Source organism: Oncorhynchus keta, chromosome 2, assembly GCF_023373465.1.
Source record: "Oncorhynchus keta strain PuntledgeMale-10-30-2019 chromosome 2, Oket_V2, whole genome shotgun sequence".
Taxonomy (NCBI): Eukaryota; Metazoa; Chordata; class Actinopteri; order Salmoniformes; family Salmonidae; genus Oncorhynchus; species Oncorhynchus keta.
Window position 1 is genome coordinate 38,688,113 of NC_068422.1, and position 22,898 is coordinate 38,711,010.

A 22,898-nucleotide genomic window follows, 5' to 3' on the forward strand; every position below is an offset into this window, starting at 1 on the left:
GTATGTGTTCTAAAACTTTGACCAGTGGTGTACATGCCCTAACAATGGGAGTCATTCTCCCAAACGCAAGAAGGCAGGCTACAAGCATTGGGCTTATTTTGAACAGATTTTGGCGAGAGTGAAACCTCTCGCTTCGCCTCTTCCTCTCTGCTACCATGGCTATGCCCCCATAGGGTGACAATGCAACCATCCTCAGGGCACAAGTGGTCACTGAGTGATTTGATGAGCATGAAACTTATGTAAACCTTATGCCATGGCCGTCTCAGTCACCAGATCTCAACCCAATTGAACACCTATGGGAGGTTCTGGAGTGGCACTTGACACAGCGTTTTCCACCACCATCAACAAATCACCAAATGATGGAACTTCTCGTGGAAGAGGCATTGATCCTGTTCTGGCTCGTGGTTGCCCAAGGCCCTACTATGACACTTTATGTTGGTGTTTCCTTAATTTTGTCAGTTGCCTGTAATTGTGTGGGTTGTTATAGCCTAATTGAGTTTCATGTAGTCTAATGAGACAACAATGGGGTGAGTGTTTCTGTCTAACAGGCTCGTGAATCAGATCTCGAGCCAGACCGAGTTTCACTGGGCTACGTTAGCTGCTCGGATCAAAGGGTGTTTGCTGCCATTCCAGAAGCTTTGTGTTGATGATTTCAAGATGGTGAACATTTGTCAATGCAAAAACAATCTCCCTACATGGCTGCAGGAATATGTTTTGGGGTGGGGGTGCTCTCATACAGGAGTAATAATAAAGGCCTAGTTCACTAATTTGGTGGGTATTATTTGTATTTATAAAAAAATAAAAATTATTATTATTTATTTTCGATTCATCAGGGGATGCTGCAGCAACCTCAGCACCCCTATATCCTGTGGCTATGTCTCCCTAGCTTTGGGACACAACATCAGCAGTGCTAAATGACTTAAATGTAAATGTAAATGTGTATTGTTTGGACTTCCTCAGTTGCTAATTAATGGTTTCTAGGTGAGTGGCTACAACAATATAGCAGGCTACACCAAACAAAAACGTTCCCTGTCAATAAAGGAATCATCTATAGGAACTCTACTTACTATATATAACGTGAACTGTGACCCTCCCTATCAAATAAAGGTCTGAATCTAACTTTTTGTTGAACCGCACCATATTCCTGCTGTGTAGACAGTAAATTTAATGGTAGGAGGTATTGAGTGAGGTGCGTGGTCTAATTGGCAGCCCACTGTCTAACTCAACAGGAATATGCTGCTGTTCAGACAAAAGTTGGATTCAGACGTTTATTTGATAGCAAAGGGACACATTTCATTTTACACCTGGTAAGTATTTTTCCTAGAGATTGTGAAAATGCCTTTGTTGACAATAAACCTTTTTTTTAAGCCGGCTATATTGTGGTAGGTTTATTTTCTGTCGCCAGCCACCAGAACGATGCATAACTCATGGAGTCCAACCAATACACAGACTACTGATGTTGTTGTCCCAAAGCTACAATCTTCCACACTATGACAGTCTAGTAGGCTATGTTTCTGTCCAGCATATGGCTTGCCTCCCCAAAGAGGAAGACTGCTGATTTGGTTTCTAAATGAAGGATCATCAATAGGTCCCTGGAGGGTCGGGATATATGTCTGTGGACCAGCAGCCCAGCGGACCAGCGCTGCGGATCTATCAACCGCCCGCTCGGCTGTTTAAACACCGATTTAAATCCCCTCCGTTCAGCACCAACCGAAACAAACACGTGGATTGCAAAGGGATCCTTCCGAATACGCACGGTGGAGCCCGTTTAAGCAGTGGAAACAACGGAATTCTGACCACAAGAAACTGTTTAAATATATGAGTTGTGTTTTTCGAGAATAAACAACCGAGAAGTTTCCGCAGATTTCAAAATGAGTGACCTGGAGGAGGATTTTTCCAAGATTTTAATGTCGAAGGAGGAGAGAATACGAGACTTGGAGATGCGTCTGGCGGACAGGGAGGATGAGATCCAAGAACTGAAGAGGAAACTGCACAAATGTCAGTCCGTTTTGCCCAGCGCCCAACTTATGGGACCGAGGACCAGGACTCGGGCGCAAGGCATCTCGGCGGAGCCTCAAAACTACCAAGACCTGTCGAGGCAAGCCTTTCAGAAATATGACAAGTCCGACTGGTAAGAGTTTGAACCTGGTGTTATTGGTGTCGAATTATTTAGGGTTTTTATACAGCAAAATATGTCTGTTTATCCATCGTGTGTAGTTGACGAGGTAGACTATAGAAAACATATAGAACAAAAATGTAGCCTAATGGGTTGAGTTGCATTTAGACTACTTTAAACAGATAGGTGTGATGTCAGGCCATTGAATGTCAATCATTCACAATGACAACAGGGCTGACCACTAGTTCTACTGTGGAGATGGAGACGCGCTTCCATGAATGGGGCAGTGTGAGCGCGTTCATTCTTGGTGCCGATGACGTAGCTCCACGACAGGCTTCCAAGAGGAGTTTATGGATCCGATCCATCATTGCATTCCCAGCGGAGGTAAAGTGGAGGAAGCAAGAAGCATTATTGGCTTTTAGTAGCTGGATGCTAAGCGATCGAAGTATACGTCTGAGGATATTTAATACTCCATTAGAAAAATATTTTTTGACCATATCCTCTCCTTATCACCTTCCGTTGCACCTTTGTAGCTTCAGTGTTGGATGTTCTAAATTATTAGGGTTCATTCTTTGTAGGACCGACTCCCTTGGCCTGATAACTGGATGAAATTTGATTACAGATGTCACATCGTGAAAGCAAAACAGAGGAATTGAATGGATTCATTGCTGTTCTTTTTTAAGGTACTGAATGCCTCATCTTAGGCCTAATCAGATTGAGTCAATGGTATCCGGCCTAATGAGTTACTAAACATACACTTCAGAAAAAGTATTTGTCAAAAGATTTAAATATATTCCTGATGATTTAACAATGGCAGTTCAACATACCAAAGTCATGCACAAAAAACACCAAAATTACAATTTTGCGGAGATCAATTAGGTTTCCTTTAACTCAACATAAGCCCATTCATAAAGTCTTCACTGTGGATTTCACTGAAATTTCCATTTTACTCTAAAGATTTTTCCTGTGAGATTGACACAGCAACTCATCTTCCCTGACAGCTTTGTTCTCTGTGACTAAAACCGTATGGTATGGGTGGTGACCTTTTCAAACGGCTGCTTACCCTGTCTAGACAGACATTTACACACGTGCACGCATGCACACACACACACACACACATGCACGCGCCTGCCCTCCCTCCCTCCCTCCCTCCCTCCCTCCCTCCCTCCCTCCCTCCCTCCCTCCCTCCCTCCCTCCCTCCCTCCCTCCCTCCCTCCCTCCCTCCCCCCTCCCTCCCTCACACACACACACACACACACACACACACACACACACACACACACACACACACACACACACACACACACACACACACACACACACACACACACACACACACACACACACACACACACACACACACACACACAGAGGGTCTGAATTAGATTAGAAATTGTACCCACTGCACACACAGCAAAAGGCCAATACGAGCTGATTGTCAGGTAACCAGATAGCACTAAAATAACTATACAAGGAGAAGATTATAAGAGTGTTATTAATAATTCAGTGTTCTACTGTTATGTCAGGCCATAATGATCTGTTAGAAATTTAGACATTTTTCAAATTATGTTTTCAGCCCTGCTGGTGTTCCATAGTGAGTCATGCGAGAGCGCAGGGATTTTATGAAGTTAGGAACTAGTGTCACGTGGACAAACAAAAATCTTAATAAAAAAAAATGAGTTCCAAGACAGCTGGCTCCTGGCGACGTGTGTCAGTTTAGCATGACGCCATCTGTCAGAAGACAATGTCATTATCAATAAAGAGTAATGCCATTAAAGTGCAAAATAATTCCTTTCATGTCCTCTGGTATTTGTTCTCTTTCTAGGGTTAATGATCCCTTTAGGTCTTCTAGTACAGTGGTGGTCCAAGGCCACAGGCAGATGATGAAAAGGATGGCATGTCTTGATTCCTGGTTGAAGAATGGGATGCGTGTCATTATTTAATGGATCTGGTTGTGCACCTGCTCGTGGCTCTGCTAGGGGTCAGAGACATTGAGACATAGTGACCTCAATTTGTGTCAGAACCAGGCACCAACGGACAGCCTCCTGATCATCGGATTACAGAACCATGAAGCAATGGATCCTGTTCCTATTGATCACCATAGGAAAGGGCTGAGCTGGAAGTATAGCGAGGTGAAATATAACCCTGTCTCCAACACAGAGGTGGTTTAAAGGGCACAGGGAGGCTGGGAGGGATGTAGGATAAGAAGGGGATGTAGTTGTCTGGTTGTTGAAAGTTGACCTATTGACCTTTATTTGGGAGTGGAAGTGTCCCTAATGGTTCATTGTCAGTAGATTTAAGCAATGCCCAGGGCCAGGAGTCCTTTTTAAATCCAGGAAAGGGAAGTATCGGGATGCAGGGCATGTTTTCCTGGTCGAATCACTTGGTCAGGAAAATAATCCTGGACCTAGAATGCCTCATAGGTTTGTGTAATGAGGTCTCCAGGAAAGTATTTTGTTTAATACTAATACCTTATCTCACGAATTACATCTCAAGCTAAAAGGGAAAAGAGTATAAACTTGCCTCTTAAACTGTTCCCCTTGCAGAAGTGATTAGCATTCTCGTTTTACCAAATCATATATTATGTCAGAGTTGTTTAAACTTTGTTGTCCCTAAAGCACCCACTAAAAGTTTCAGGCTCTTGATCTTCAAGCCAGCTCTCATTGCCACACTATTACAGCCAATATTATATATCACTGTCACTGTTTCATGGCCACCCTTACAGTGTGATAATTGAGCTGTAATAGCATTGTAAAAACAGCTGTTGAGTGGTTGGGCAACACAAACTCTCCTATCCAGACCTTTTGAAAACACATAGAAGGATCCTTCAGACAATGTTTGTGGTCACAGTTTGCTGTCCTCTGTAGCTTATTTTAGCATGGAGCTTGCAACACTTGGATAGCAGGTTAGATTCCTGGGACCACTTGTATGTAAAATGCATGCGCGCATGACTGTAAGTCATTATGGATAAAATAATCTGCTAAATGGCATATATTATTACTATTATGATATATATTATAGTTAAGCATAATTAAGGTCCAATAATGGGATTTATCTAGATAACTGGTTTCTGAGTTTCATTGATTAAATAGTGTGTGTGCACCAGACATTATTTTAGTCTTTAGATATTCTCCCTAACTGCTCAGTCACTGTTATCACATACAACCAAAAGAGGGCAGTTTTGATCTTTTTTTCAAGTCATCATACTGTCTGGTGACTGGCTATGGACAGAGCTACAGTACTTTCTTACCACATGTGATTCTAACCACTAACCCCAACCTTGAATTTAGCCCTGACCCTACCTCTAAATTAAGATTAAAAAGATCATGTAGGCTACTTGCTTGTCGTTAGTGATGATAATGCCACTGGCATTTCTAGTGACTCCTTTGATCTTACAATATCACACATCACTGCATTTTGATGTAACATAAAAGGTGATTACAGATGGGCCGCAATAAACTGCGAAGGTTTCAGACTTCAATTGGATTAGGGCAGAAAAACTCAAGGAGTTTTGCAAGAGGCACGGTACGTGGTGCTCACTGCCGTGAGCGGTGGTGCTGGCTCGGTGCTCGAGGTGGCAAAATATTAGCTGAAGTCTTGAGCGGTCGCCGCGCATGGTTGACCAATGAGCAGAGTTCATCTTGTCAACCAATCAAACTAAGTTTTAATGACAACATTCGAGTTGACAACAACCGGAGAAGGAGGGTGGGAAGGGTAAACTGGTTATCTTTGAAGATGGAGGACAAGGGGAAAAAGGAAGAAACTGGAACATATTATGAACAAATATCAAAATCAAATCAAATTTATTTATATAGCCCTTCGTACATCAGCTGATATCTCAAAGTGCTGTATAGAAACCCAGCCTAAAACCCCAAACAGCAAGCAATGCAGGTGTAGAAGCTAGGAAAAACTCCATAGAAAGGCCAAAATCTAGGAAGAAACCTAGAGAGGAACTAGGCTTTGTGGGGTGGCCAGTCCTCTTCTGGCTGTGCCGGGTGGAGATTATAACAGAACATGGCCAAGATGTTGAAATGTTCATAAATGACCAGCATGGTCGTATAATAATAAGGCAGAACAGTTGAAACTGGAGCAGCAGCACGGCCAGGTGGACTGGGGACAGCAAGGAGTCATCATGTCAGATAGTCCTGGTCCTAGGGCTCAGGTCCTCTGAGAGAGAGAAAGAAAGAGAGGAGAGAATTAGAGAACGCACACTTAGATTCACACAGGACACCGAATAGGACAGGAGAAGTACTCCAGATATAACAAACTGACCCTAGCCCCCCGACACATAAACTACTGCAGCATAAATACTGGAGGCTGAGACAGGAGGGGTCAGGAGACACTGTGGCCCCATCCGAGGACACCCCCGGACAGGGACAAACAGGAAGGATATAACCCCACCCACTTTGCCAAAGCACAGCCCCCACACCACTAGAGGGATATCTTCAACCACCAACTTACCATCCTGAGACAAGGCTGAGTATAGCCCACAAAGATCTCCGCCATGGCACAACCCAAAGGGGGGCGCCAACCCAGACAGGATGACCACATCAGTGAATCAACCCACTCAGGTGACGCACCCCTTCCAGGGACGGCATGAGACGTTCCGACCTTAGTTCTTTTGTTATGTCTTTGTTTTAGTATGGTCACGGCGTGAGTTGGGTGTGTTGTCTATGTTCCTTTTTCTATGTTTTGGGATTTCTGTGTTTGCCCTGGTATGGTTCTCAATCAGAGGCAGCTGTCAATCGTTGTCCCTTATTGAGAACCATACTTAGGTAGCCTAGTTTCACTTTTGAGTTGTGGCCGATTTTTTTTCCTGTGTCTGTGTTTATACCACACGGGACTGTTTCGATTTACGTTTGTTCATTCACGTTGTTATTTTGTATTTTTGTAGTGTTCAGTTTTATATATTAATATGTACACTTACCACGCTGCACAGTGGTCCGGCATCTCTTACTCCTCGTCAGAAGAAGAGGAGAGTCGTTACACTTGCTTAATTAATTTGATTAATATTATGGTTTTAATATTCCATGAAAAATGAAAAACCCTCTGGGTTTCTGTTAGGATGGTACAGAAAATCTGGCCCTGTACAATGTGATGCTCATAAATTCAGAGGATTGGCAGTTTGTAAATTCAGACCATTTCGCCCTCGGAGCGCACACTGGACGTTCGGGCTGAGGAGAAGTTTTTTTTTGTGTTCTGGCCTTACACCGGCAGGCAAGCACCCAAGTTAGCTTAGGATTGTGTCTAGCTTGCTAGCTGCTTCCAGACACAAATGAGATCACTCTGACCATTTTACTCCCCCTAGCTGAGCTGGTAAGGCAGTTTTCGTGTTAACCAGAGCGTTGGTGAATGTAAATGTGCTGCTGGAAACAATTTAATTATGCTTTTTTCCCTAAGTTTACTGACACCGGCCATATACAACGGGTGTTGAGCGCTAAATTAATTATTCTGGGCTGTGGTACACACAAGAGTTTACTGAAATCAGTCTAGATAGTAGGCTGGACACATTACATTTTTAACAACATTCTTTTCTGATAAAAACAAGTTCATTGCATCCGCCGTGGAACCTAGTTTCATAATGACCATATTTCCCAGGAAGGAATCACAAAAAAACAGGCCTTATTTTAGTGCATTTTTCATCATGCCAGGTCCTATTAGTTCTATTAAGCACCGTGGCACCAACTCGCCTTCCGAAAGTTCTATTCCCAGCTTATTGTTAAACGTCAAAATGCCTGCTTCGCTATTGTTGGCAATGAGACGTGCTCACGTTGTTTTATAGTTAAAATGTGAACAACCATTTTTTTTATTGGAACTCTGTGGTCTTCCCATTGTTTCCTATGGGGGAAATATAGGCATGTCTTGTCTATTTCGCCAAAAATCTCGCAATGTGTATAATTAGATTTTTTTCAAACCATTTTAACCATGAGAATCTTCTCTTTCTAATTATGTAAGCCTGGGCAGCTAGTTCGGTTGTCATCAAATGCGAACCCCAAAATACTTTGCCTTTGGGATGCTGAGCTACCCCCATTGTTTTCCTATGGAGAGGCATGCCGTTCTATTTTGCCAAATATCTCACTCTGTATATATATATATATTTATTTCAAGTCGGCACTATTTTAATCAGTAGAATCTCCTCTTTGTAATTATATAAGTCTGAGCATCAAACTCGTAGACCAGAGATAGTCAGAAGTTTTTATTTTTTCCCTACTTTCTCATCATGCAGACATAAGCACAGTTGACACCATTGAGGTACGGATGTTTACTTTCTACATAAGTTTTTTTTTCTTCCAGTTTTGTCCGACAAACAGATTGTAGTGGTAAAATAAAAAGGGCTACATTTTTTGATGCCATTTACACTAAATGGAATTCTAAGCATCACTCCAGTCAAAACAGGCTCTGCGAACGTTCAATTCCATTCATTTGCTATGGGCTCGCGCTAGTGTTCCAGCTTAGCCAATGTTCTTAAGCCGTTTTTCAGCCTTGGGTGAATTTTGACTTGTTCTATTGTCCAGCCTATAGCCAGAGCGAATTTACAAAAGCACCCGAACTTCCATTGAGAATGCACAACCACTATACCATTTAGCTCAGCTAAGAATGACGGGAATAATCAAGTCAATAAATGTTGGGTAGTTAGATAGCCTATAGTTAATATACTGGCAAGTTTGATGTATAACTACTAACATTAGGTAGCTTGCTAACATAGCATATCATTACAGCAGTATGTACCAGCATGTGGTTCGTAAGGACAGCGTAGCAAACAAATTGTCAGCCAACATAATGTGTAAGGTAACTTATTTGAAAAGTCATTACTTTATTATATTGAGTAGCAAGCCCTTGGTCGTTAGGGCAAATCTGGTCTGTGATAGGAGGGGTGGTTTTCACTCCTATCTCGGCTATTAGACTATTCTTTTGCTCAGCTATTAGCCCCCCTCCCCAACTTGCAACAAATTATTGTTGTTCCCATCTCATTCCTTTCCCTCTTCCATGCTCTCACTCTCTCTATCCATCTGTCTCTCGTGTGCAGGTATGTTTTGATGTGAGAGAGGAAGCCTGTCCCATCATCGTCACCTCACCCACTCTTAAGATAACCTTCGGGGCAACTGGTGGCCCAATGCTGGTTAGGAGACACCGCAATTGTGATGAACTGAGAGAATATTAGGGTAGCACTGTAATTCATTAATCATATGCTGTCTGCCTCTGTTCTTACCTCTTTTCCATTCTGTCTCCTACACCTCTCCCCAACTCATCTTTCTTCCTTGTTTTATAATGCACACCATATGTGCATTGAAGTACAGATTGAACTTGTATTTATAATATAATATTACAATTATCATAATTATAATGCATGTATTAATAACACCTGGATAATGAACATCTTTCAATAAAGCATTTCACATTCTCCACTGTCCTGTGTCCTCAGATTAATGCAGAGGAAGGGAGTTATATATGCATCAATTTTTTTAATGCTTATATGAATTACAAATCAGTCATGTTTCTAGTCTATTGCATAGTTACAATGTGTAATTGGAACAGTATAGCTTCCGTCCCTACCTGGGCTTGAACCAGGGACCCTCTGCACACATCAACAACTGACACCCACGAAGAATCGTTATCCATCATTCCACAAAAGCCGCGGCCCTTGCAGAGCAAGGGGAACAACTACTTCAAGGTCTCAGAGCGAGTGACGTCACCGATTGAAATGCTATTAGCGCACACCCTGCTATCTAGCCAGCCATTTCACACCGGTTACATAATCATTGATGTCCCAGGAACAGGAGTGGTAAACACAGTTGAAGTGTATAATTGTAATACAGTGGGGCAAAAAAGTATTTAGTCAGCCACCAATTGTGCAAGTTCTCCCACTTAAAAAGATGAGAGAGGCCTGTAATTTTCATCATAGGTACACTTTAACTATGACAGACAAAATGAGAAGAAAGAAATCCAGAAAATCACATTGTATGATTTTTAATGAATTTATTTGCAAATTATGGTGGAAAATAAGTATTTGGTCACCTACAAACAAGCAAGATTTCTGGCTCTCACAGACCTGTACCTTCTTCTTTAAGAGGCTACTCTGTCCTCCACTCGTTACCTGTAAAAATGCCAAGGGGGATGAATACTTTTGCAAGGCACTGTAGCTCATCTGGTAGGCTCCTGTCACTGGGCAGCTCGCAGCTGGGTTTCCCTTTGTTGTCCGTAATATTTTTCAAGCCCTGCCACATCCGTCGAGCATCAGAGCCAGTGCAGAACACAGGATCCAGCGCTGACAGAGATGGTCGCCTCGCTTCGCGTTCCTAGGAAACTATGCAGTTTTTTGTTTTTTTTACGTGTTATTTCATACATTAGTACCCCAGGTCATCTTAGGTTTCATTACATACAGTCGAGAAGAACTACTGAATATAAGATCAGCGTCAACTCATCATCAGTACGACCAAGAATATGTTTTTCGCGACGCGGATCCTGTGTTCTGCCTTTCAAACAGGACAACGGAATGGATCCCATGCAGCGACCCAAAAAAACGACTCCGAAAAAGAGGGAAACGAGGCGGTCTTCTGGTCAGACTCCGGAGACGGGCACATCGTGCACCACTCCCTAGCATTCTTCTCGCCAATGTCCAGTCTCTTGACAACAAGGTTGATGAAATCCGAGCAAGGGTAGCATTCCAGAGGGACATCAGAGACTGTAACGTTCTTTGCTTCACGGAAACATGGCTCACTGGAGAGACGCTATCGGAGGCGGTGCAGCCAGCGGGTTTCTCCACGCATTGCACCGACAGAAACAAACATCTTTCTGGTAAGAAGAGGGGCGGGGGCGTATGCCTTATGGCTAACGAGACATGGTGTGATGAAAGAATCATACAGGAACTCAAAACCTTCTGTTCACCTGATTTAGAATTCCTCACAATCAAATGTAGACCGCATTATCTACCAAGGGAATTCTCTTCGATTATAATCACAGCCGTATATATCCCCCCCCAAGCAGACACATCGATGGCTCTGAACAAACTTTATTTGACTCTTTGCAAACTGGAATCCATTTATCCGGAGGCTTCATTCATTGTCGCTGGGGATTTTAACAAGGCTAATCTGAAAACAAGACTCCCTAAATTTTATCAGCATATCAATTGCGCAACCAGGGGTGGAAAAACCTTGGATCATTGTTACTCTAACTTCCGCGACGCATATAAGGCCCTGCCCCGCCCTCCTTTCGGAAAAGCTGACCACGACTCCATTTTGTTGATCCATGCCTACAGACAGAAACTAAAACAAGAGGCTCCCACGCTGAGGTCTGTCCAACGCTAGTCCGACCAAGCTGACTCCACACTCCAAGACTGCTTCCATCACGTGGACTGGGATATGTTTCGTATTGCGTCAGATAACAATATTGACGAATACGCTAATTCGGTGTGCGAGTTCATTAGAACGTGCGTTGAAGATGTCGTTCCCATAGCAACGATTAAAACATTCCCTAACCAGAAACCGTGGATTGATGGCAGCATTCCCGTGAAACTGAAAGCGCGAACCACTGCTTTTAATCAGGGCAAGGTGACTGGTAACATGACCGAATACAAACAGTGCAGCTATTCCCTCCACAAGTCTATCAAACAAGCTAAGCGTCAGTACAGAGACAAAGTAGAATCTCAATTCAACGGCTCAGACACAAGAGGCATGTGGCAGGGTCTACAGTCAATCACGGACAACAACAAGAAATCCAGCCCAGTCACGGACCAGGATGTCTTGCTCCCAGGCAGACTAAATAACTTTTTTGCCCGCTTTGAGGACAATACAGTGCCTCTGACATGGCCTGCAACAAAAACATGCGGACTCTCCTTCACTGCAGCCGAGGTGAGTAAGACATTTAAACGTGTTAACCATCGCAAGGCTGCAGGCCCAGACGGCATCCCCAGCCGCGTCCTCAGAGCATGCGCAGACCAGCTGGCCGGTGTGTTTACGGACATATTCAATCAATCCCTATACCAGTCTGCTGTTCCCACATGCTTCAAGAGGGCCACCATTGTTCCTGTTCCCAAGAAAGCTAAGGTAACTGAGCTAAACGACTACCGCCCCGTAGCACTCACTTCCGTCATCATGAAGAGCTCTGAGAGACTAGTCAAGGACCATATCACCTCCAACCTACCTGACACCCTAGACCCACTCCAATTTGCTTACCGCCCAAATAGGTCCACAGACGATGCAATCTCAACCACACTGCACACTGCCCTAACCCATCTGGACAAGAGGAATACCTATGTGAGAATGCTGTTCATCGACTACAGCTCGGCATTCAACACCATAGTACCCTCCAAGCTCGTCATCAAGCTCGAGACCCTGGGTCTCGACCCCGCCCTGTGCAACTGGGTACTGGACTTCCTGACGGGCCGCCCCCAGGTGGTGATGGTAGGCAACAACATCTCCATCCCGCTGATTCTCAACACTGGGGCCCCACAAGGGTGCGTTCTGAGCCCTCTTCTGTACTCCCTGTTCACCCACGACTGCGTGGCCACGCACGCCTCCAACTCAATCATCAAGTTTGCGGACGACACAACAGTGGTAGGCTTGATTACCAACAACGACGAGACGGCCTACAGGGAGGAGGTGAGGGTCCTTGGAGTGTGGTGTCAGGAAAATAACCTCACACTCAACGTCAACAAAACTAAGGAGATGATTGTGGACTTCAGGAAACAGCAGAGGGAACACCCCCCTATCCACATCGATGGAACAGAAGTAGAGAGGGTAGCAAGTTTTAAGTTCCTCGGCATACACATCACAGACAAACTGAATTGGACCACTCACACAGACAGCATCATGAAGAAGGCGCAGCAGCGCCTCTTCAACCTCAGGAGGCTGAAGAAATTTGGCTTGTCACCAAAAGCACTCACAAACTTCTTCAGATGCACAATCGAGAGCATCCTGGCGTGCTGTATCACCGCCTGGTACGGCAACTGCTTCGCCCACAACCGTAAGGCTCTCCAGAGGGTAGTGAGGTCTGCACAACGCATCACCGGGGGCAAACTACCTGCCCTCCAGGACACCTACACCACCCGATGTTACAGGAAGGCCATAAAGATCATCAAGGACATCAACCACCCGAGCCACTGCCTGTTCACACTATCATCCAGAAGGCGAGGTCAGTACAGGTGCATCAAAGCTGGGACCGAGAGACTGAAAAACAGCTTCTATCTCAAGCCCATCAGACTGTTAAACAGCCACCACTAACATTGAGTGGCTGCTGCCAACACACTGACACTGACACTGACTCAACTCCAGCCACTTTAATAATGGGAATTGATGGGAAATTATGTAAATATATCACTAGCCACTTTAAACAATGCTACCTTATATAATGTTACTTACCCTACATTATTCATCTCATATGCATACGCATATACTGTACTCTATATCATCGACTGCATCCTTATGTAATACATGTATCACTAGCCACTTTAACTATGCCACTTTGTTTACATACTCATCTCATATGTATATACTGTACTCGATACCATCTACTTACTGTATCTTGCCTATGCTGCTCTGTACCATCACTCATTCATATATCCTTATGTACATATTCTTTATCCCGTTACACTGTGTATAAGACAGTAGTTTTGGAATTGTTAGTTTGATTACTTGTTGGTTATTACTGCATTGTCGGATACTGCATTGTCGGAACTAGAAGCACAAACATTTCACTACACTCGCATTAACATCTGCTAACCATGTGTATGTGACAAATAACATTTGATTTGATTTGATTTGCTTAATAGACACTTTGCCTGTTTGATGGTTCGTCTGAGGGCATAGCAGGGTTTCTTATAAGCGTCGGGATTAGTGTCCCACTCCTTGAAAGCAGCAGCTTTAGCGTTTAGCTCGGTGCAGATGTTGCCTGTAATCCATGGCTTCTGTTTGGGAAATGCACATACGGTCACTGTGGGGATGACGTCGTCCATGCACTTATTGATGAAGCCGGACTGAGGTTGTATACTCCTCAATGCCATTGGATGAATCCCGGAACATATTCCCTTCTGTGCTAGCAAAACTATCCTGTGGCGTAGCACCGGCATTGTCTGACCAGTTTAATCTGAATAAATGAATAAATTTGTTTTGTTTAGCTTTATTTTGTTAATTATGTGGGCTGATATACAGCCAAAACAGTAGGTGGCGGCATGCACCTATAGCATTTGTTTGTGGATTGCAGTGATAGCAAAGAAGAAGACCCCGTACAGTAGGTGACAGCAATACAACAATAGGTGTAGTGTGCCATAAATCTTGTAGCAGAGGTACTCTGGGTCTTCCTTTCCTGTGGCGGTCCTCATGAGAGCCAGTTTCATCATAGCGCTTGATGGTTTTTGCGACTGCACTTGAAGAAACTTTAAAAGTTCTTTAAATTTTCCGAATTGACTGACCTTCATGTCTTAAAGTAATGATGGATTGTCGTTTCTCTTTGCTTATTTGAGCTGTTCTTGCCATAATCTGGACCAAATAGGGCTATTTTCTGTATACCAACCCTAAATGTAACAACACAAGTGATTGGCTCAAATGCATTAATGAAGAAGAAAATAAATTCCACAAATTAACTTTTAACAAGGCACACCTGTTAATTTAAATGCACTCCAGGTGACTACCTCATGAAACTGGTTGAGAGAATGCAAAGATTGTGCAAAGCTGTCATCAAGGCAAAGGGTAGCTACTTTGAAGAATCTCAAATATAAAATATATTTTGATTTGTTAAACACTATTTTGGTTACTTCATGATTCCTTATGTGTTATTTCATAGTGTTGAAGTGTTCACTATAATTCTACAATGTAGAAAATAGTAAAAATAAAGAAAAGCCCCTGAATGAGTAGGTGTTTCCAAACTGTTGATTGGTACTGTACATAAAATCATGAACATGTAGTGTGTGTGTGCATCTATCAGTTGCACATACATGTCAGTGCATACAAGTAGAGATTGAATATGGATTTGTGAACGTACAAACGCTGAAATCGCTTCACAAGCTCTCTTTCCATTTATTCTGTACACTGGATTCATCTGGTTGTTTTCCGACCCGCATATCACAGTCATAGTAAGCACAGTTTTTCGTCAATAAGTAGCTATCAGCAAAGTCAGTGCTAGTAAGAAAAGACAAGTGTAAGTGTTAGCTCAGCAGAGCCTTCTGTTACAATAAAGGGCTATGGGCTTGAGATGCAAAACCAATTTATGTGCAAATAGTGAATAAGCTTTCTGTTATTTTACCTGGAGTGTAATTCCATGTTGGTTTGTGTAATAGCTTTGATCCTGATATGCAGTTTGGTTTGCTTTGTTCAGAAGATATCCAAATCGGACTATAATGAAGAGCAAACATGATTGATGGTCTGTTTTGATGGTCTGATAACCATTAATTTAGTTGCAGCATTGTGATCTGAATTATGCCATTAGAAAATGCTGTGGCACATAGCTTTGATCTTATCAACACAAACACACACAGACACAGACACGTATCCTACATGGCCTTATGCAGTGGCTCATTACACCAATTTCAAAATATCTCCGTGTGTTTTAAAGCCAACGCAACCTTAGCTAAACTCAACTTTTGTCATTTCTATTGTCAGCAGTGCCTGGGGTGCCTTGTCCAGTTGACCTGTGTTTTCTTCTCACAGGATTGACGGCATTTTACCTCGGATTCCCGTAGTCGCCCTTCTCCCTCGCGCCCTCTCAGAGTCCACAGGAGGACCGGCCTGCTTCACCACTGACACTTTCAACCAGAGAGAGAAAGACAACTTTACATTTCCAGAGACTGCGGTGCTCCCGGGGGTTCACTTTGATAGTCGTCTCATCCATTGTATTTGCTTATTTAGATATTCAAGCACCGGTTGTCAACGGAGATCAAGACGTTCGGAAATCCAGTAGGACTGGAGGGAGGATATCATGTTTAAAGCTGTAGATGCGGGATAAAGTTGTCGGTAAGAGCGGAAAAGGAATAGGCTACAGTATCGACTGGATAGCTTTGGTTAAAGGTTTGTTAAGTCCCCTTGGCGTCGGGATGAACATGGGTACCTTGCGCGACCTCCAATACGCGCTGCAGGAGAAGATTGAGGAGCTGCGGCAACGGGACGCGCTCATTGACGAGCTAGAACTGGAGCTTGACCAGAAAGACGAGCTAATACAAAAACTACAGAACGAGCTGGATAAATACCGGTCCGTTATCAAACCGGCAACCCAACAGGTCGTCAAACAAACTGAGCTGCACGAGCACCAGCGGACTAAGAGACAGGCGATTTCTGCGGAACCCACCGCAATCGACATCCAGGATCTTAGCCATGTCAGGCTGCCTTTCTACCCCAAAAGTCCACAGTAGGTGTACAGTTACAACAGGGGTGCCTGTTTTTGCATTACTGTGTTTTTGCATGACATATTTTTTGACGTTATGTGATACAGCCCGTGGCTGTATTTATCCATTGTGCATTATTCTTAGTGTGCGTAATTCCTCAATGGTGCATTTGGAGCATCAGGTGTGCGACATCTCAGACTCATATGATCGATATTTCATCTAGGATCAGTCAGTATGCTAAAATAATGTGTTTTGCGTTTTTTTCAGCTTCTTCTGAATGTGATATCACACTTGATATGCATCATTGATATGCATCTATGTAAAAACAGTATGGGTTATTACTGACAGTGTGAGGTGAATGTGTCACCTCAGTGACGCAAGAGACCAGTGTTGTTGAGGTGTTAAAGGGTATGAATACAAGCCCGACTCTGGGTAATGTACCTGTGTTTGTTTATTTCAAACTGTGACAAAAGGGTGCCATGATATCTCTCTACGAATTGTTTACATTCTGATGACACACACACACACACGCACGCACACACACACACACACACACACACACACACACACACACACACACACACACACACACACACACACACACACACACACACACACACACACACACACACACACACACACACACACACACACACACACACACACACACACACACACACAGGGCTCTAAAGTTTGACCAACTTGGAGTAAAACATTTGGGGCACAAATGTATTTTTTAATAATAATTGTTCTAATGGTAATGCTTCGCTGTAGTGTTATTTGTCGAGTGCAGCAACGTTAGTGTCATGCTTGCACCATTAGTAGAGCAAAAACGGTTTGTTTCTAACCTAAACAGTTCAAAAGACGCACACACACCTCTTGCTCTCTTCACACATGCAATATGCACCAGTGGGGGTCGGTGCCGTTTAAGATTAGGTAGGATGATAATTTGTTTAGGAGCATGGCCTTATTTCTATTGCAGTATATTGGATGACTGTCATTCATATTCCATTCACCCAGCTCAATATACATTCGATAGGTTTAGGCTGCTACATGATACAACATATTTCCCTATACCCATCATGAGGTTGCTACAAACTAGCCTAGGAATTAAAGTTTACAACAGGTGCACAGATCGAGAGAAAATTTGGAATAGTCAAGGTCACAGACAGTGACACATTTAATACCGCCTAGCACACTCTTGTGTGCATCTCGCTGATCTTGGGTGTAATCATTAGTCCAAACATTTGCAAACAAGATTTTCTATTGGACAAATTCAGTTATGTTGATCCTTGTTTCGTTCCATTTGCTTCCGTTTAAGAAACGTTTTTCAACCGAATTGGCTGAATGAATACACCCCTGATCACCTGCAGACACAGTTCACTTTCATAGCAGCCACATACAAACCGCATGATCAATTTGCTCATTGTTTAATTCTTTCTCAAATCAACATGCTTTCCTCCTCTCACCCTTTCTCTTCACTTGTGGACTTCAGTGTACAACACAACAGCTGTCTGTGACCAGGCAAAAAAAACTTTCCAAGCTAAACCTTCATACCATTACCGCTAACCGCTACACACAGCCTACATCAGTGTCTCCATAGAATCTAACGTCATACTCAACATATCTAGAACTAACGCGTTAGTAAACCAGCTACAATCATGCATTACAATGTACAGCAAGTAGTTTTACAGGGCCCCGGTGGCAATAAATCAATATATCAAAATCTTACCTTGACTTGGAAGAGTTCCAGTGTTGGATAGCCATAGCCAGCTAGCTAACATAGCATATCTCTCTGTTTGAGTAGGCTAAACTAGCTAGCTGCATTCACTAGCTAAGAAAGTGAAAGTGGAAAAAAAATCTCCCTTCTTTTTTCGGGAAGAAATTAACTTGTTCAAAACTGTTATACTATTGTCTTTCTCTCTCTTTGAGTCAATTGCTCACCACCTGTTATGCAGTACTGTTATTCAGTACTAGATTCATTCTCTGACCCTTTGATTGGGTGGACAACATGTCAGTTCATTCTACAAGAGCTCTGACAGGATGGAGGACGTCTTCTGGAAGTTGTCATTAGTGTGTAAATCTATGGAAGGGGTGAGAACCATGAGCTTCCTAGGTTTTGCATTGAAATCAATGTAACCAGAGGAGGACGGAAACGAGCTGTCTTCCGGCTACACCATGGTGCTACCCCATGCTGTGAGAGTGCTGTTGAGGCTACTGTAGAACTTCATTGTAAAACAGTGTGTTTTAATCAATTATTTGGTGACGTGAATATATTTATATTTAAATATCATGTTTTTTGTTTCACACATTTGTTTTCCTTCTGAAATTCACTGAGGAGTATGTTCCTCCCCTCGATCCTCTGAGTAGCTTCCACTGATATGCACATATGCAATCAACACTCATCCCCCCTCTCTCTCTGTTTCTCTCTCTCACTTTCTCTCTTTTGTCAACGAACTTGTGCGTGGTCTCATGGGTTTAGAGACAGATTCCCAGTGATGTAAAGTACTTAAGTAAAAATACTTTGAAGTACTTCTTAATTAGTTTTTATGGGTATCTGTACTTTACTGTTCATTAGTATTTTTGAAAATGTTTACTTCTACTCCACAAGATCACAAAATAAAAAACAGTTGAAGTTGGAAGTTTACATACACCTTAGCCAAATACATTTAAACTCAGTCTCCCACAATTCCTGCCAATTAATAATCATAAAAAGTCCCTGTCTTAGGTCAGTTAGGATCAAATCAAGAATGTGAAATGTCAGAATAAAAGTAGAGAGAATTATTTATTTAAGCTTTTATTTCTTTCATCACATTCCCAGTTGGTCAGACGTTTACATACACTCAATTACTATTTGGTAGCATGGCCTTTAAAATTGTTTAACTTGGGTCAAATGTTTCAGGTAGCCTTCCACAAGCTTCCCATAATAAGTTGGCTCAATAATTTTGGCTCATTCCTCCTGACAGAGCTGGTGTATTTTTTATTTTATTTATTTTATTTCACCTTTATTTAACCAGGTAGGCTAGTTGAGAACAAGTTCTCATTTGCAACTGCGACCTGGCCAAGATAAAGCATAGCAGTGTGAACAGACAACACAGAGTTACACATGGAGTAAACAATTAACAAGTCAATAACATAGTAGAAAAAAAGGAGAGTCTATATACAATGTGTGCAAAAGGCATGAGGAGGTAGGCGAATAATTACAATATTGCAGATTAACACTGGAGTGATAAATGATCAGATGATCATGTACAGGTAGAGATATTGGTGTGCAAAAGAGCAGAAAAGTAAATAAATAAAAACTGTGGGGATGAGGTAGGTGAAAATGGGTGGGCTATTTACCAATAGATTATGTACAGCTGCAGCGATCGGTTAGCAGCTCAGATAGCTGATGTTTGAAGTTGGTGAGGGAGATAAAAGTCTCCAACTTCAGCGATTTTTGCAATTCGTTCCAGTCACAGGCAGCAGAGTACTGGAACGAAAGGCGGTCGAATGAGGTGTTGGCTTTAGGGATGATCAGTGAGATACACCTGCTGGAGAGCGTGCTACGGATGGGTGTTGCCATCGTGACCAGTGAACTGAGATAAGGCGGAGCTTTACCTAGCATGGCCTTGTAGATGACCTGGAGCCAGTGGGTCTGGCGACGAATATGTAGCGAGGGCCAGCCGACTAGAGCATACAAGTCGCAGTGGTGGGTAGTATAAGGTGCTTTAGTGACAAAACGGATGGCACTGTGATAAACTGCATCCAGTTTGCTGAGTAGAGTGTTGGAAGCGATTTTGTAGATGACATCGCCGAAGTCGAGGATCGGTAGGATAGTCAGTTTTACTAGGGTAAGCTTGGCAGCGTGAGTGAAGGAGGCTTTGTTGCGGAATAGAAAGCCGACTCGTGATTTGATTTTCGATTGGAGATGCTTGATATGTGTCTTGAAGGAGAGTTTGCAGTCTAGCCAGACACCTAGGTACTTATAGGTATCCACATATTCAAGGTCGGAACCATCCAGTGTGGTGATGCTCGTCGGGCATGCGGGTGCAGGCAGCGATCGGTTGAAAAGCATGCATTTGGTTTTACTAGAGTATCTGAGTCAGATTTGTAGGCCTCCTTGCTCGCACACGCTTTTTCAGTTCTGCCCACACATTTTCTAAAGGATTGAGGTCAGGGCTTTGTGATGGCCACTCCAATACCTTGACTTTGTTGTCCTTAAGCCATTTTGCCACAACTTTGGAAGTATGTTTGGGAACATTGTTCACTTGGAAGACCCATTTGCGACCAAGCTTTTAACTTGATGTCTTGATGTCTTGAGAGTTGCCTCAATATATCCACATAATTCTCCTTCCTTTGATACCATCTATTTTGTGAAGTCAAATCAAAATCAAATTCAAATCAAATTGATTTATATAGCCCTTCGTACATCAGCTGATATCTCAAAGTGCTGTACAGAAACCCAGCCTAAAACCCCAAACAGCAAGCAATGCAGATGTAGAAGCACGGGGGCTAGGAAAAAACTCCCTAGAAAGGCCAAAACCTAGGAAGAAACCTAGAGAGGAACCAGGCTATGTGGGGTGGCCAGTCCTCTTCTGGCTGTGCCGGGTGGAGATTATAACAGAACATGGCCAAGATGTTCAAATGTTCATAAATGACCAGCAATTGAAACTGGAGCAGCAGCACAGCCAGGTGGACTGGGGACAGCAAGGAGTCATCATGTCAGGTAGTCCTGAGGCATGGTCCTAGGGCTCAGGTCCTCTGAGAGAGAGAAAGAAAGAGAGAAAGAGAGAATTAGAGAGAGTACACTTACATTCACACAGGACACCGAATAGGACAGGAGAAGTATGGTCCTAGGGCTCAGGTCCTCCTCCGAGAGAAAGAATTAGAGAGAGCATACTTGAATTCACACAGGACACCGGATAAGACAGGAGAAATACTCCAGATATAACACACTGACCCTAGCCCCCCGACACATAAACTACTGCAGCATAAATACTGGAGGCTGAGACAGGAGGGGTCAGGAGACACTGTGGCCCCATCCAAGGACACCCCCGGACAGGGCCAAACAGGAAGGCTATAACCCCACCCACTTTGCCAAAGCACAGTCCCCACACCACTAGAGGGATGTGGGGGCTTCTCGCGTGAAGTGCGCCAGACCTTCCTGCAGCAAAGCACCCCCACAACATGATGCTGCCACCCCCGTGCTTCACGGTTGGGAAGGTATTCTTTTTCCTCCAAACATAACAATGGTCATTATGACCAGAGGACATTTCTCCAAAAAGTATGATCTTTGTCCCAATGTGCAGTTGCAAACCACTGTCTTGCTTTTTTATGGTGGTTTTGGAGCAGTGGTTTCTTCCTTGCTGAGTGGCCTTTCAGATAATGTTTATACAGGACTCGTTTTACTGTGGATTAAGATAACGTTGTACCTGTTTCCTCCAGTATCTTCAGAAAATCCTTTGCTGTTGTTCTGGGATTGATTTGCAATTTTCGCACCAAACTACGTTCATCTCTAGGAGACAGAACGCGTCCCCTTCCTGAGCGGTATGGCGCCTGCGTGGTTCCATGGTGTTTATACTTGTGTACTATTGTTTGTACATATGAACGTGGTACCTTCAGGTGTTTGGAAATTGCTCCCAAGGATGAACCAGACTTGTGGAGGTCTACAATTATTTTTCTGAGATCTTGGCTGATTTCTTTTGATTTTCCCGTGTTGTCAAGCAAAGAGGCACTGAGTTTGAAGGTAGGCCTTGAAATATATCGACAGGTCCACCTCCAATTGATTCAAATGATGTCAGTTAGCCTTTCAGAAGCTTCTAAAGCCATGACATAATTTTCTGGAATTTTACAAGTTGTTTAAAGGCGCAGTCAACTTAGTGTATGTAAACTTCTGACCCACTGGAATTGTGATGCAGTGACTTGTAAGTGAAATAATCTTTTATCAATTGTTGGAAAAATGACTTGTGTCATGCACAAAGTAGATGTCCTTACCGACTTGCCAAAACAATAGTTTGTTAACAAGAAATTTGTGGAGTGGTTGAAAAACGAGTTTTAATGACTCCAGCCCAAGTGTATGTAAACTACCAACTTCAACTGTAATTCACAAGTGATATGCTAATATTGTGATAGGCTTATATATATATACATTTACTACATAATATATGTGTGACATTTGTTTTGATTTAGAAATTAGCATTATTATACACCTATATCGAAACAGGGGCAGCGGGTAAAAATACATGTCATTTATGCACTTAAATGGCGAATGGGGGACGCTTTTCCTCGTGGTTTATTTTCATGCCAGCCAGGTAGGCTATACTCCTGTTGTAAATATAAGCAATGTGCTTAATATTTGGAAAGTTGAGAAATAATATAGTCGGCCTAGCTTATAGAAAGCATATGGGATCCTCCTCTTTTTATTAGCGGCCATCACTCTGTTTTCTCCCGCAATTTCATAGCCTACTGAAATGTTTCGCAACATGAGCT

The 22,898-nt window shown here is 43.0% G+C and overlaps 1 protein-coding gene across 2 annotated transcripts in view; it reads left to right on the plus strand.

The window, feature by feature from the left end:
• The first annotated feature begins 1,500 nt into the window (after positions 1 to 1,500).
• LOC118400205 (cGMP-dependent protein kinase 1-like) overlaps positions 1,501 to 22,898 on the plus strand; it is a 172,856-nt gene continuing 151,458 nt past the window's right edge. The window contains exon 1 of one of the 2 annotated variants that reach the window (XM_035796846.2): positions 1,501 to 2,131. In XM_035796846.2, the coding sequence (XP_035652739.1) occupies positions 1,872 to 2,131 (260 nt within the window). In that variant the 5' untranslated portion in view covers positions 1,501 to 1,871. Of the gene's footprint in view, positions 2,132 to 16,040; positions 16,451 to 22,898 lie in introns of those variants that run through there. The other variant, XM_035796837.2, reaches the window with a different exon arrangement.